The sequence below is a fragment of the Ooceraea biroi genome, chromosome 14 (genome assembly GCF_003672135.1).
Source record: "Ooceraea biroi isolate clonal line C1 chromosome 14, Obir_v5.4, whole genome shotgun sequence".
Taxonomy (NCBI): domain Eukaryota; kingdom Metazoa; phylum Arthropoda; class Insecta; order Hymenoptera; family Formicidae; genus Ooceraea; species Ooceraea biroi.
The window spans coordinates 2,687,886-2,704,435 of record NC_039519.1 but is presented as its reverse complement, the minus strand read 5'-3'; the positions used below and the strand labels follow the sequence as shown (position 1 = coordinate 2,704,435).

At 42.9% G+C, this 16,550-nt stretch overlaps 1 protein-coding gene across 2 annotated transcripts in view; it reads left to right on the top strand.

The window, feature by feature from the left end:
- LOC105286610 (neurotrimin) overlaps nucleotides 1-16,550 on the top strand; it is a 153,447-nt gene that overhangs the window by 130,230 nt on the left and 6,667 nt on the right. For both annotated transcript variants that reach the window (XM_026975049.1, XM_011351663.3), the window contains exons 4-8: nucleotides 2,268-2,417; nucleotides 6,121-6,252; nucleotides 6,643-6,780; nucleotides 12,650-12,799; nucleotides 13,715-13,759. In XM_026975049.1, coding sequence (XP_026830850.1) covers nucleotides 2,268-2,417; nucleotides 6,121-6,252; nucleotides 6,643-6,780; nucleotides 12,650-12,799; nucleotides 13,715-13,759 — 615 coding nt within the window. The remainder of the gene's footprint in view (nucleotides 1-2,267; nucleotides 2,418-6,120; nucleotides 6,253-6,642; nucleotides 6,781-12,649; nucleotides 12,800-13,714; nucleotides 13,760-16,550) is intronic.

Sequence of the window (16,550 nt, the reverse complement as noted above, 5' to 3'; positions counted from 1 at the left end):
AAAATATTCATTTCATAACTCATACGTAATTAGGTACATACAAGAAGAATTTTAATGTAATTTTATTTGATATGATATTTTATGTATCTTGTTTATAAAGTGTAATGAAATTTCTGTTTTTACGATGTAAAAATGAGATAATACCGAGTGAAAAAATTTTAGTGAAAAAATTCAACTTTTTCACAGTTTACCGCGTTATTCTTATTAACACCGCAAATTTATTAATTATAAACATTATTACAATCACAGTTTTAGTATTTAACCTTCCCGTTGTTCCTTTATACTGCAGTACGTCTGCCATATGTATGTGTACTGCTACATAATGTACATATTATTGTTCCGATAGAATTTCTCTGATGGCGAATGCCGCGTACGGGACGTACCGGATTGCCACAAGTTGCACTGGCAACCAAAATTCGCGTGGTCCAAACAGATGCTGGATGCGAACGAATGGACGAACGAACGAACGTTCGAAACTCGAGTATACGAAGGATAGGTCTAGGGTAGGAAGAGAAGTGGGGTCTCCTGGTGGCCGGCGGAGACTCTAGGTAGCTTTGACCCGCCAATTCAGCATCACCCATACGGGCACTCAACCGCAAATCGAGTTCCGGCCGTAGGGCGGAATAAAATCGACCCCGTCAACTACGGCCCTCAACTCCTCCCTGCGGCAACCGATGCAACCTTCAGGCCCCGATTCGCATGTAGGCGAATCTAGTAAGACATTACTCGCGAGGGACGCGTTTATTCAACGCCCTGGGAAAAACTGAGAGAGAAAGGGGTGTTGAAGAAGGGAAGCGTGATAGGGGAGCCGAAGAGAGGCGGAGAAAGGAAGAATAAAGGGAAAGAGTTGGGGTGACTTTAATGGGCTTAGCCAAATGGGGAAGCCTAGCCGCGGGATAACCCGTGCTCGTATTATGATTTCCACAAGAAGACCGAGATGCTAGTGATCTTCTCTTCGATTCACATGATCTTTCAAAGTAGAGTCCTCGTTTTCCATCAAAATGTCAACAGAAACAGCACGGGGAGAAAGAAACATAACGTCCGGCGACCGCAGCATGGCGTTTACACACACATGAGCCTCTATGCACTTGAATAATGCCGAGAAATCGGATTTGAGAGGCTGAATCCGAGGATCCCACGCATTTTACGCAAACATATACGTGAACATACGTGAACTCGGAAATTTTTGATAACGTGCGCACGAAGCGACGGAACTGCCGTTCCGTAGCAAACAACCCAGGCGTTCCCGAGACCGCGTAGCCTGGAAGCTATTCTAAACTCTACGAAACTCGGCGTTATTCCTCGGGTCTCAGGAAGTCGTACGAAACCCGAAGCGAGAACGTCCTTCGGGGTTCTCTTTAATACCCCTACACGGGGATGTCCGGGAGTCCGGGAGTAGACATTCAGCGGGCAGGGTGCGTTGCGCGAGCGAGCTTCCGCCGGAGATGACGCGGATGCGTCGCTCCCTCGTCCCGTTATCATCCCGTACTTTATTACGTGCAGCCTGCACGCGTCCGTGTCGCGCACGTGTCGTCCCATGTCGTACGTGTACGTGCGGAGGAGCCGTTCCGTAGTTCCCATCGTCGGCGTATGCAGAAAGCCAATCCACCCCGGCTGATTTATGGACGAATAGATACACTCGCTGTCCACCCTCGCTGTCTGCGAGAAATAACTCGCGAGCGTCTCTCGTTGTTGCGTTTAAGCGTGCCACGGAAAAAGCTCGCGCATTTCCGGTAACGCGTCAGGCGGGGACCGAATTTATTATCTCGCTCTGTACACACTTCGTGGACGATATCTGGCAGTTTTTGGTAACCAGACAGAGAGCCGGACGTGAGCGTTCTTATTAGGTACCGTATGATCCCTGTATGTTCAAAGCTACGTCCATTAGGAGGATTAAAGACAAATATAGCGCTGGTCCAATTCCATCCCGGTCCTTCTTGATTTAATGTACTTTTCTATCCAGCGTGCTTTCGTTGTATCATCTGTGATATGATACCCCGAGTGATACTATCTTGCAAATGGACAGCTTTCTCATGGGCCGCGGGGAGGAAAGGAGAAACTAGATGCATAAGTTTTTTTAAATAATTCTGGCTACACAAAAACTATCTGGATGTACCTAGATAGTCGAGACACGCGAGGATGTACATACATGAACGTGATACAAGCAATGATACACGTCTTTCCATTGTTCGAAACTGTTTTTCAGCTTGCATTTTGCACTTTTATTTCGTGCCTCTGTTCTTACGATCGCACTTTTCTGCCGACAGTGCCACCCGACATCCTGGACTACGATACCAGCGCGGACATGGTGGTGATGGAGGGACGAAACGTAAGCCTGCGTTGCGCCGCGACCGGTTCTCCAGCCCCTAACATCACCTGGCGACGTGAAGATGGTCAACCAATTCACCGCGACACAAGTAAAGAGAAGTCAGATTAGTCTTAACGAGTTAATTCCGCAAACGAGCGTAATTCCCTGCGGGGCCGGTGATAAAGCCGGGAAAATTTCTCTGAATTAAAGCGGCTGTCACCCCCATCTCCCTCTTTTCGCCATCGTCGCTCTCTTTCCCCGCCATCGTATCGGACGCTTCGTTACGGTGAGAGCTGATCGAATACGACGAGCGAAAGAGGCGCTGTTTGATACCCTCCCGCCGGAGTGCAGTCGGCGATCGTTCGGCGATGCCGGGTCCTTTTCGGGGTTGCGCTTTTAGCCTCCCCCTCGAGCACGCGCGCGCACGCGCGCCTTTACTCTTCTCTCGCTCCGGAGCGCAGTAACTATTTTACGTGTCATTAGCTCCGTATGACGACGATCACGAAATTTCCGCACTCCATATTTGTCCCGAAAGACCGCCGGAGAGTTACTGAGTTTCCCTTTTGGTCCTTTATAAACCTTTTATGCGTTATGTTTTTGCTTTCATACTACGGGATATTTTCGGTGTGACACAGATCATTTTACCCTCTTTTTATTTTTCTTTCTGTTTTTTTGTTTTTGGACGTTTTGGACTCGTGTAATTCATGTAAGCATACGAAAAGGAAACTTTGCTCATGAAGTTTCCAACTTTTGTGTGTGTACGTTCGTGTGGTCGGTTTACAAAAAGTTACACACGAAGCCTTTTAAACGTATAATTTAATTCGCCTGAGAGATAAACGTTTGAAACGAGAGCAGGTTTTTAATACTCACGAATTTCACGTCGCCAATTATTTCATTGAAAACTGAACGGACGCGTGCAAAACTCTTTAGAGTCTCAGTACTCCCGGCGAGCTGGAGTAACTCAAACGAAGGAAACATAAATGCGCCGAAAGCACTACTACGCGTGCAGTCGTGGAGGCTCTCTCTCTCTCTCTCTTTTTGGAAACAGAAAAAAAGATAGATTTACGTTCGCGTTCGGACTAAACTGCAACGAGTATATCCGCGTCGCGCATTCGCAGTATCAAGCTTCCGGTTGGCGCTCGTTCGGGAGAGCGCAAACACCCCGTGCGCGCGGCAAGGCCAGTAGGTTAGAGGGAGGTGATACGTTTGCCGAGACCGGGAAGATCTTCTATATTTGCATTGAAATTGGCAAACACGGGGTGAGCACATACGCGAGCGATACGCGGCCAGGCTTGCTTGCATGCTCGGGCCTGCCCTCTCATCCTTCCCCGCGCATCGCCGTGAGACAATAAACAACCGGACCGATCGACTTAAACCACGATTACGCCACCCGCAGTCCCGCTATTACGCTATTAATCCGATAAAGTGCAGCGCCACGAGGAGGGAGTACGGGGATGAAACACAGAAGGGTGCATCGCGATACCTCGCACCGTGACGGCTTGTTTATTCACGACGGACATTTGCACCCCGCTACTCTTTCGCGTGTGAGTGCGATGGTCTCAACAAAGTGCCGCGGTAGACGTAGCACTCGTGAGCCATTCGGGATTTGGCGCCATTTTCTGGAATAATTCGATAATGCGCGCTCTAATGATATTATTATATGATCACTGATGGTATGATGCTGTTGATGATGCTGCGAGATCGTTACTGCGAGATCATTGGTTTTCCTCTGGAGTTCCGATGCAGCACGTCGTAATCTTATCTTGTCGGATTACAAACTTGGAGTTAGCTTCACTAGCTCCTGATATGCCGCATTTGCCATCACGATCCTTGGATTACGTCTTGCCATTACGGCAATTCCTAGACTATGCTTCGCGCGAGGTATTCTTCGCTGCTCTCGCACGCTTGAAGATTTTTCTTCAGCGCCTCGCACACGCGATTGTCCTGCATTCTAGTATAGGACGTTTAATTCGTCATCAGCGTGCAAATATTCTGCCGGATTTAATCGTGGTCGGCGGAAGGACACAGCCGGCCTCAACTTTCGGATAAGTAAACTGAATTTGCACCCTGTAATGCAGGTGCTCTCCAAACTGTGTTGCCGGAGTTGACGGCTCTCTGTAAATTGCTATTTGAATTTCGAATGTGGTGAGAAAGGATGTGAACCAATTCCGACTTTTCGATCATATACTCGCGGTTCGTGCCTTTTGACACATCGTCGTCAGATTTCAGTTTATAATTGCGTATTAATCCGCGGAATTTTATGCCACGTTTATATTCCATGCAGCGTTACGTTATCGAATACGTTTCACGAGCAACAAGAATTCATGAAAGATACGTCGTTGAACAATTTCAGAGAATTTAGTCAGCAGTATGTTTTATTTATTGTCGCGCATTGTCGGCGCGTTGGTACAGTTTAAAATGCTTTATAGAGATTGCACGTGCTGGAGTCGCTCGCAATCGAGTCCGCAGCTGCTGCATTATGCGGTCGTTCGTCAAAGCAGTTTGCACATTTTCCCAGTGCATTTTAGCAGAGAGGAAGTGGTCCTTCTTCGCTGGCGATAATGGTTACATTGATAAAATGGCGAAACTTCGCGCAGAATATTTCTACAGTGTTGTATAGCGATGCGAGTCACTGGTAGCGTCGTAAAATTTCTCTCGCATACCTTCCAATTTTCGGAATTCGGAGGTGCAATAATTATAATCATTTCATAAAAGAGTTGCATTTCGAAAGTTTGCCGAGCGCACAAAACCTGAACGTGTTCGATTCGGTTTTAAATTGAAATGTATAAATGACGGAACTTCGGCAACCAATTTCCGTCGTGTCGCGTGCTATGCCGGTAACGGTACTGACATCAAAAAACTTGCACGAACGTACCACGTGAACTTCAGTGAGGTGGACGAACACGTTTAAAAATATGACTCGGCGAAATTTCCAATGCAAAGTACAGAAAAATGCTATCTCTGCGTTATACGTGCCACTGATCGAATTAAATGGAATCGTTTCAGGGTAACTCACGTCGCAGTCGTTTTTTGTATTAAAATGAATATTTTAATATCCTGTCTCGAAAACTTTTATGATATTGTTAAAAATTAAAAACTGACTCACATGTGTTACGGTTTATATTTTTTAACGAAACATAATCGCGGGGGTTTCTGGAAATTCTGCAGTTCCGAACTGTCAATGCTAATAAAAATATCGACGTCAAAGCGATCCGTCGATCCGATGCGTCATGCACTTTTTCCGTATACCGAACTGTCTATGGCTATAACTTCATCGAAATTCCCGAAAACTGTAACATCCCCGAGAATAAAAAAAACAAAAATTTCGACGGATTCCACTGAGGATTGACATTCCATGTTTCCACGCAAAAATCGATTGACACCAAAAGCATTCGATGTCATAACATAAAAGTTACATCTATCTCGATTTATCACCGATAACATCGATCATATTTTTCAAACTCTCGTTGCAAACTTATTGATGCCAGCATACAGTTGTAATTTTCTTTACTGAGCGAAAGTTTCATTTTTATTTATTTACCACTTATTCATATGACATATTGTTTTTTTTTAATTTCATCGATTTCTAATTTGGAATATTCTACAGATTATAATTTTCATAATGATCAGTAATATATAAAAAGATATTAATTTCAATTCTAATTTTATCTCTCTGATATTGTTACATAAAAAATATTATGTCAAAATTTTAATTTGATACTCTGAAATTTCTCATGTATATGTTCTCTATCACGTATCATTGTACAATTTTACATTATAATTGTCATATATAATGGCTCTTTTAATTGCAGATTCTTCGAGCGTGGAGGGTCCGAGTCTCAATATCACAAAAGTGAACCGGCAGCACATGGGTTCCTATTTATGCATTGCATCCAATGGAGTGCCACCCTCCGTCAGCAAACGAATAATGCTTACTGTGCATTGTACGTATGTATTCTACCGTATGCACTATATTTTGAATTAAATTTAAATTCAATCTCGGTTTAAATTAGGTCACGCGGTTTACTTCTTTTGGGCAAATTATCATCATTACATAAATAATTAGTCAGTGAGTATTAAACGTATAGGTGTATTAATATCACGTAACTAAATCGTCGTACTGTTATAAATGCAATCTTCTTATCCAATAATCGGAGATCGAGGAGAAAAAGAAACGCAAAAATATTGAGGAGAAGAGTGTTTTGTATTCGCGCGATATTTTGCATAACAGAAGACAGAATAAATAATAAATTCGCATAATTAAATCTGCTTATTCAAACGGGAACGTGTCGTGCAACTTGATACTTCAAGTCGAAGTGTACCGACTGTTTCAGTTGCACCGTTGGTTTCGGTACAGAATCAATTAGTAGGTGTTCACGAAGGAGAGAGGCTGACTCTCGAATGCTCTTCGGAGGCATTTCCAAAGTCTATTAATTACTGGACCAGAGACCAGGACAAGATCGTACCGCAAGGTGAGTACTTTTCTGATAAAACGGTAAATAGTAAGTCGGTCTGCTCACGGAGAGGAATCAGAGAGGGATCAGAGGGAACTCGTGCTCGGTGCGATATGTCGGTCGCGATAAAACGGCAAAAACGTACGGCACATTTTACCGCGCAATGTTACCGCTGCACAATGAGAGTTTGTGGTTCGTTCATGAAAGAGGGGGCTCATGAAAGAGTCATGACCCGATAGAAAGTGCGATGACTTCACAGTTTTGTAACATGTATCACGCGCGGCACGCACCTATTGTACTTTTCGATGATTCATGTAACTCCAAGAGGAAGATAATTACCCTCCCCGACGTGTATTCCTCCACATAGTGTGCATTCGCGATGGAGGAAAATAACTGGTTGTAACGAACCTTCTGAATAATGAAAGCTCCATACCGAACGCATAAACACGCACAGTGGCGAAGCGCGAGTACAAGCGTTTCGCTCTGCTTTATACGCCGCCACCTATAAAGGACCAGCTTTAGTACTTCGCATCGATCCGCCATCCCTTTCGGTTTCGTACCTTTTTCGCGTATCACGGCGCACACGCATATCCATCACGGCCACCTCGTCAAGTATATTTAATCGTCGGAGGAAGCTCCGCGATTATGCTGCACTTTTTACAGCCAAGAAATTAAGTATATTGTAAAAAAAAGAAAAGAAAAGACCGCGGCGGCAGTTACCGCGCGTTCATTGCACGCCCAACGATTAAAAGTTACGACGCGTAAGTAACGACGAATTAGCCGTACCATCATTACAACGTATCCCGTATGTTCGTTTTTTTACGCCCCACAGTGGACCAGCGAGCCAGTAAACCTGGCCAAAATATAATAAATGAAAATTCACACAGGGTGTTCAAACGTACCTATTATATTAGTATAATATCTAGTTCAATGTATTCTGGCAAAATTTTTCTTCTATGTTGTTGTTTCTTTATTCCACAATACCTTGAACATGGGTGATATAAAATATCCCAATTTTTTTCTCTCCACGCGACGCGTTTACATAGGAGTATTTATTGCGTAAAATACTTATATAAAAGAATACACCGTTAGAATATCATTTATAACAATACTTTAGCTATTTATAAAAGTTATTGATGAAAAAGAAAAGCATAATTTCTTTCCATCATAAGGGCTGTTTACCGGCAGACGCACTTTGCATTCCCTCTCTCCGCACATTCTTCGATCTATCAAAAAAATCCCACGCGATCCCAGCGAGTTTCTTTATTCATTCTATAGCTTAAGATCTTCTTTTTCATTTTCGGCAAAAATAATGTGCCAATATCTGCCATTATGTTTGAAAAATCGTAAAAAAGAGGGCATTTTAATGCAGAAATTCTCAGTCTCTTAGAAAAAAACAATGCATTTTCTAACGATTGTTGTGATCACGAAAATGATGATGATGATGATGATGATATGGAATAATAAATTTTTCTTGAATAAAAACAAAAAAAGAATATTTCTCTATAATACGAACACCCTGCGTGAATTTTCGTTTTTCATATTTTTGGCCAGGTTTACTGGTTCGCTGGCCCACTGTGCGCCCTTCGGCTGTGCATTTAAACATATGTGCGGGAAATCACGTATTTTGTGCCACGTGTAACCGTACGCTGCATTATCGCGAATAATGAAATATGCTTACGGACGTTCAATCTCGTGCGCGAACGGTTGACAGAAATCTTCGGACATGGGGATTACGCGTTAACACGAGATCGGGGGTCAAAACTCGCATTGTGCGCGACATTATTGCGTTCGATACAGATGCAAATGCTAACCGCAGCGGCACGATGTAATAACGACCGACGCAGAAAAGGACGATCCCGGTCGTGTGTTTGGCGTTCATATACATACTCGTCGCGTCCTTAGCTTTCCTCATAAATGCCAGATAAAATCGTGTTATACCTTTAACGTGCTACCGGGATTCGCATGCATTATTCAGAAGCTAATTCCGGTCGAATAAACGGCCCGAAAGAAGAGCCGCGCGAGATGTTCGCGCGAGCGTGCGGCTGGTACTGCTTAAATAAATAAATCTAACGGTATTAAAAACTAGATTGCCTCTTGTAACTGCCGTACCGCCTCTTCCTGCGTTTATTTTGAAGATATACAAGGTCCGACCGCGTGTAAATTAAAAGCAACGCCGCGTTCCCAGTAGAAACTCATTTAGGGAATTAACTTCCAGATTGGATTCACGGATAAAATGGCATTAAAGGATCTCGCTCATAAAGGCATTCAAAGGTATCCTCCTTTTTGTGATATTGAACGCACGCTAATCAATAGTAATGGGATTAATATCAGGAAAACGCGATGCGGGACAGAAATTTTAATTACATAAACACCATCGCGTACACGATCCGCTCTGCCGGATGAATGATACGACACGAAGGGCGGAGAATCACTCCGAGTAAACTGTATGCATTTCCAGTTAACAACTGCTGTCAAGATTTAGCAGGACGTTTTCATTGATCTATGGTCGCGATAGCAGTGGCACATAAAAAAAAACCAACGGGATACGCAGATTCTCTGGAAACTGCGAAAAGTAATTAAACCATCGTGGAAGGTCGCTGTCAATTCATTTTTGAGAGAATCAAACGGCGTGGCGGCTTCGTTTGTCTTTTTTTATGGTTACATATTCGTTACATTGTAGTGCACTTCGGCATGAACGCCGGAGCCGACCCTCGGGCGGTGAAAACGTTCCATTCGAATTGCACACCCGTGCATCCTGTGTTTCTTTCATTTCTTTGGCCAATTTCCATTTGCGTCTAATTGAAAGCATTCAAATAAACAGAATCCGCGAAATGGACGTGATTGTAAAAATTTCATCCCACTCGCTTTTGGCTGTCTGATGTCAGAATTCGCGATATTGCATGTTCCGCATTGCTCTCTCTCTCTCTCTCTCTCCCTCTCTATTCCTCGTTTTTTCGCCTCGACTATTACAAAATGTGATCAAAGCTAATACGGATCGAGGTTTGTTGTCATATTGTTAAGTTATTTCCGTGAGATCACATGGGCAAAGCGTCGCAAATAACGTAACAATATATTTACCCTAACGCGTGATTATGCGTGCAATGAAAAATATTGTGAGCGAGAGGCACACGGAATACATGTACGAATGGCGTGACTGGGAAAAATGATTGGAAGCGATTTCACGCTTTCTAACAAGACGTACCGTGATCGATGCTACGGCAGATAGCGTCGAACTCGTCGTTTAGATTGGAAATAGTTCTTGGCGGCGACGTCAAACCTAGAAAATCCACAGTATTTCCAACGAGAAATGTTACGATTGGTCAATCAAGCGAAAAAGTGATTCATCTGCCTTTATATATCATTCTTTCCCGATACAACCGTTTTGCGAACCATGTGCTCACGTAAAAATCGATTTTAGCAAACTAACGTAGGACAACATAAAGCTGAAAACAGAATCCTCATTTATTTTTCAAATTCGTTGACAATGACGCAAAGAGCTCTGTTTTGTGAAAACTGGTGAACTTTTGCGTGGTTCATTATTCGCCGTTATAGCAAAATTTCTATAACCTCTATTTCCTGGCGATTCATCCTGTATAATTCAAGTTGTATTCTACACAAATTGGATCGTTTCTAAATCGTCTTTGCCGGTGACGATTACAATAGAGACTGACAAGTTTCTCCTTCGCATGAAATACAAACACTAAAACTGACAGCCATCGCCAAATTTTGATATCAAGGCAAACAGTTTTCACAGTACCAGTGTCATCTCAATAATCTCTTCTTTTCAATTTGCGAAACGGCAAAAGAAAGTTCTGTATCATTTTTGTTTGGTTTCTTTCTCTTTTTGTTTCTTTTTATTTTTGAACTATGAGCGAACTTTATAAGTTTGCGCTGCAGTTTTAAAGACCAGAAAAGTAGTCTATGTGTAAGTAGCGTATCTCGCTTTGTTCTCTATGTTCGCCAAGCATTAAATATTAATTTACTTCGCAAAACTATAGTTCGGGCAGTTTATACAAATCCTTCGTTGTAAAAAGCAATGGTTCAAGGTATGCATGATTCAGTGCTCGGATCAGAACAGTCGATAGTCCGGAAACGCTTGGAACGAACATCTGACTCCATCTTGCAAAATTGATATTCTCTTGACGAGCGCTTTCGGAGTAATTCTTTTACGGTATTCACTTTTCATGGTTGGAATACATCGTGCGATGACTCTGCACTGCACGTCCGTCCACGACGGCGGAAGTCATCTCCGAATTCGAAGCTACAATTTGGCGTCGCCGTCATTGATGATCGAGCGATTTCAATGCGTCGCGTCCGCTCGCGTGATATAGCTTGCATAATCAATCCGAGCATCTAAGATCCCGCGTTTTATCGAAACGACCGGCGAATCGGCCGTTCGGCGCCGTAATAAATGGCGTTCCATTTCGGGTCGGAAACGATCGTTCAGATCGACAGCCGTCCACGGAATTCCCGCGACTGTCGAAGGTAACGTCACAATAGTTCAATCAGCTTGGAAGATGGTCCTACGTCGGCGCGCCGTTTGCCGCGACTATTTCGGTATTCGACACGTGGCAGTCTTAAGTTAACGTGATTCCTGTTTAGTCGACGCCATTCAATGGCGCTTCCGGTCCTCGGCCTGTAAGATTTCAAACGGTATCTGCAGGTGGTGTCGCGTGAAAAGCGCCAGCTCGAATGCAAAACGGAACAATAAAAGGGATACAGCCGTGGACGGAGCGTAGTTTGGATTCACCTCAGAATGGACTCGGGACGGATAATGTGCTTTCCGTGATCGTGAATGTCGATATTCGCCATTTTATGCTATTATGCGGCACGTTTATGGAATTCGATAAGGATTGTAAATTGACGAATTGTACGTAATGCTGCGAGTTGCTGGCAGAAGAACGGATGTTTTGTGAAGATGTAAAAAGGAAATAATGGCATGATACATTAGGCGATATTAGAAAAGTATTGACTTCATGTTTGCTTTTGCATATACAAGTCGTTCATATACCTACGACCGAAACAGACGAAAATTTATTCAGATATTTAACATATATTTAATGTCAGATGTCAATCCTCAACGTCAATCCTTCGTTTAAGCGTTTTTACGATATTCTTCTCGACGGTCAGTCATCATGATTCTGTTTATTTGATTTCTTTCCAAGTTTCCATCAAATCCAGGAAATCGATCGAAGATTATGAGAAGCAGCTGCTTGCGTGACACATATAACGTCCAAATAAACTGTGTCAAGCTTTTGTTAAATCGTGACCAACTTTTGCAGCAGGAAATAATTAAGAAACAGAACTCTTTGATAAATTCAAGTTTTCTCATTCATTCGTGGCTTTTATTGTTAGAAAGAGGATGACCATGCCTCGTTTCTATGAGATTTTTCGCATTGTCGCCAGTTTGGTTGACCCACATACCACGAATGCACAAAGGACAGACGGTCATTTAAAAGCTCTCGATTACCGCCGCATATTTTGATAGAAATACCCGCGATCCGGTCATACTTCTATTTTCAAGCTCCAACCGAAAGAGTAAATCACGTCAGAGAATGATGGGTAACTCGGCCAGACGTGACTGACGGCACATGACGGAAAAGCGAATTTTTTTTATTGTTTTTTTTCTCTCTCTCTCTCCCTTTTTTATTCTCGCATCCGCTCGCGTCCAGTTGATTTAAGCGTGATTTTTCTGAAATTGGGTTACGTCCACATATCATTTTTCGGGATATTGTCCCAGCTCGGTGTAATCGATGTAATCCGCTATAACCGCCATGACCGTCGCAAGAATTCAATTTTTATTATTTAACGACAATGAAAGCGGAAAATATCACTATATAGATAATACGATGCATTCCTGGTGGAATTGCCATCTAAATTGCAGGAGGGAAATACGAACCGGTGCTGGTGGATAACGCGTACAAGATACACATGAAGTTGACGATAAGCTCCGTAGGTCCGTCAGATTACGGCACGTATAAATGCGTCTCCAGGAATTCGCTGGGCGATAGCGACGGTAGCATTAAAGTTTATGGTAAGTATAATTACAGTATTCAAAATTTTTATCATTAATCTATACGCAATGGAATGGCCGCGATAATAAGCATCATGGAAATACATCTTTTCTAGCAAAATTAATATAAAAATTCCAGATTTTATTCACAAAACTATTCAAAATGTGAAATAAATTGTATTATAACGAAATAATATTTTTATATTATTTTACATTATGATACGTAAGAGATACTTTTTGGCTGAATCGGATTCAAGTAGACCAGCAAATAATGCAGCTTGCTCGCGCTTGGCGCGCACTTGGCTGCGGCTTATTAAGCAGCAGCTGTGTTAAAATAGTTGGAATTTTTATGAAATACACCGACACACCGAAATCCGACCTGCCGGGGCAGGTGGAAACTTATATTTCTTAAAAGTATGCTCGCGCTTATGAATAAAACAATATTTCGCGAAAGTATTCCGACGACTTGCGCGAAGGGACGACGCCTCCGATTCGGAATCACGGGGAAAGTTCTTGTACACACTCAAAACGTCGAGCTATACAGTTGCGGGTGGTATGGTACCTACCTACCTACCTACCCCTAGTGAGTGAATCGCGCCGGTCTGAAAACAGTAAAGCGCAAAGCGCGCACCTACGCGCACGTTGAAGTTGTTTGCACTCGTAAAGTGAAAGATAACAAGGAGTTAGAACCTGCGCGAGTTAGAACATGCATAAACAAAGTCGAGTTGCAGTGCGACTTGAAAAGACTATCCGTGTTACCGCTCGCCTCGTTATTTCTTAGCTATGACAGTCAGGCTGAATCGCCCTTCAAAAGATCCTTCACGTCTCTGGACGTATTCTTTGGTTCGCGTTTTCGGCACGTGTCACGTCAATTTGACGTGACACGTACCGACGATGTACCATTGTTTGAATAATAATGAACTATTTATGTTTCAGAATTATCGAGTTCCACTTCCAACGCCAGCAGCACCAGAAACAAAGGTAAGTAATATATTTTCCTTGCAATTAGCCAAACGTGTTATTTTTCTGTTACATACAAAAAATTATATAAAATCAATCCTTTATTAAAATCGAACACATTGAAACACCATAGGATCTTGCGAGAACGTAGCAAACTCCGTTTTAAACAATTGTGTGTGAGCAGAATTGCATATCTTACACGTGTAATGAGACAAAATTTTTCGAACATAAAAAAGGGGATTATTTTCGAAACTAGATTATAACTTTCAATAAAGTCGTAAATAAAAATATGTTGTAGGAAATACGAAGCTATAATTGTTAATGTGATTAAGCCGTCAATTAATTAACCGTATCATTCCAATCTTGTTGCCCGAAAAATAAATCGATTATTCGCCTTTATTGCTCGCTTTATGTCGAGAAATATGTTTTATATGACGAAGCGTAGTGTACTTGCGGCAGACGAACGGGTCGCTGATTAATTAGATCGAGCAGCCAGTTTGTGCGATCGAATCCGTACATTGAACGCTCTCTATATTCGAGGCCAGTCAGAGGAACTAGTGTACGTTTTAACATTATATAGATGCACCAAACATTGTACTTGTACAATCGTGGCATTATCTTGTGCTTTCAGTGTTCTCGAATGTGTCGATATTACGTACATTCTCACTTTGATGAAATAAATGAGCATCGAATACTTTTCATTTTTAGAATGTTGTGTTTCACGAGTTGTATCTTCCGATGTCGCTACAATAATATCGATAACTATTCACAGAGCTATTCATAAAGCAAAAATATTGATTCAAAAATATGATTCAGGAACAATAGATGTAGCAACACAAATGCTTACACCAGGTTTCATCAAACTTAAAATACCATCGCGATTTTTTCGGGTTGTAATAATTGCTGGTAATAAACGCATAGAGAGGAGGGAAATAACGCGACCGCCATCGAGAAACGCAAGAAAAGCACACGTCCCACGTGAATCTGTGTCACCCGCGCTTGTTAAGGCATTTCAAGTTTTCCATCCGACTAAATTCGAGCTTCTTCATCGCCGAGCACGGCGCGGGGCTCCAGGAGAGGGTCGGCACTATTTCAACGTAAAATCGCGGATGAATAGGAGCCTCGCCGTCGTGTCGGGTTTCGCGGACAGACCGACCGACCAACCGTCTCGTTTGCACGACAGGCCGCCGTCGCGGGAGGAACGCGCACAAAAGTCGGCATGAGGGTTGATGCAAGCTCGTGCAGAATGCACCGGGGGATGCGAGCACAGCCCCCGTGCTCGCGCGAGCGGTACCGCTGCGATAGCAGAGATGGACGTTTAGAGAAACGACTTTTTAAAGAGACCCGGATGAATACCATTTCGGCTCCTGCACCTACCGCGCCAACCTGCTTTTCATTGCGGAGGAAAAAGGAAGGGGAGGCTGAAGTTTCCGCAAAGGGACTCTCGTCTCTCTCGCACGCGTACGCGTTAACGTCTTAGCGTCGTGCGTAACATACTTTCTAAATAAGCGCGTGCACGCGTATCTCTTGGTCGAAAACTTGCAAGCTCTTTGGAAAAGACTTGCCCAAGTTTAGAGGCTTGTGGGAAAGGTGTATATATTTGCAGACGGTGGTTTTGATAATTACATTGTGCAATTTTATCGTTGTGAGGAAATTTATCGCTAATAATTCTGAATAATTAGGGGTGTGCGCTTCTTTGATATGATGTAACAATGAGGTACATTTGCAAGTTGATGGCGAGATATTTGATTTCGTCTCGCCGAGATTTCTTCGGGCGTGGAACTATCGGATTCATCTTTAGCATGCAAACGAGGAGCGAGGGGACAAAATGCATGGCGAACGGGCATTTAGAGTACCAATTCGGTTTTACCACGACCCTCTTCTCTCGGCGCGGTATTTCGAGTACGCGGATGTATTCAAAGAGATAATAATACGGGAAGAGCTTTGTAGAACAATACATCGGCCCCTCAAAGGAGATGGTAAATTACATGTCAGTGCGCTGCACCGTGCTTCGCTGTATTTCGTTGCGCTCTGCCCGCGTATTAACTAAGCGCACGTAAAGTATTTTGTTATCTACTTTGGCTCTTTTTCTCTTTCTGGGCGAAACGCGTATATTTATCCTGAAATACCTAACGCATAAAGACATTACAAAGTCAATTACATTTGGTACTTTTATGTATTTTCAAATCATTTTCGCTTTTTAGAAAATCCCCCACTAATCTCGAGCATTAACCGCATTATCTTTCAGAGATAGTTTGGCTAGAAAATCAGATACTAAAATTTTTTTCGATGAAGACTATAATAAGTAACTTTTAACGATAGACGATTGATCGTAGTTACATGGCAGTTATGGGTTTTCTATAGATGTAGGTATGGCGCTGACATACCACCGCGCAATGTACCGCTATAATGTGATATAACTGTGCTGTCTATGTATATATATACTATATTAGGAGATGAAAAACGTCGATATAAAATCCACCCTTTGAAGCACGTGCTTTAAGACGCTCTCGACGGTCGTGATATAGTTCCAAGACGCTTGAGTCTTCGCTCGCTGCTTTAATGGTTCATTTTGCAACGGGAAAACTTTAAACATCTCGCCCCGTCTTCGTTTTATGGCTAATCGATGTTTTTATGGCCACGCGGACTTCTCTCGGCCGCGGATACGGTTTCATCGCGAGTCTTTATGCAATCGCTGCGCGCTGCAAAGCGCAAGATAGCCGGACATAAATACGATATAAATACGAATTAATTCGGCACACATAATTAACGCTAAATCCTAAATCAGCTCATTCTCGCTCGTTATCTTTGC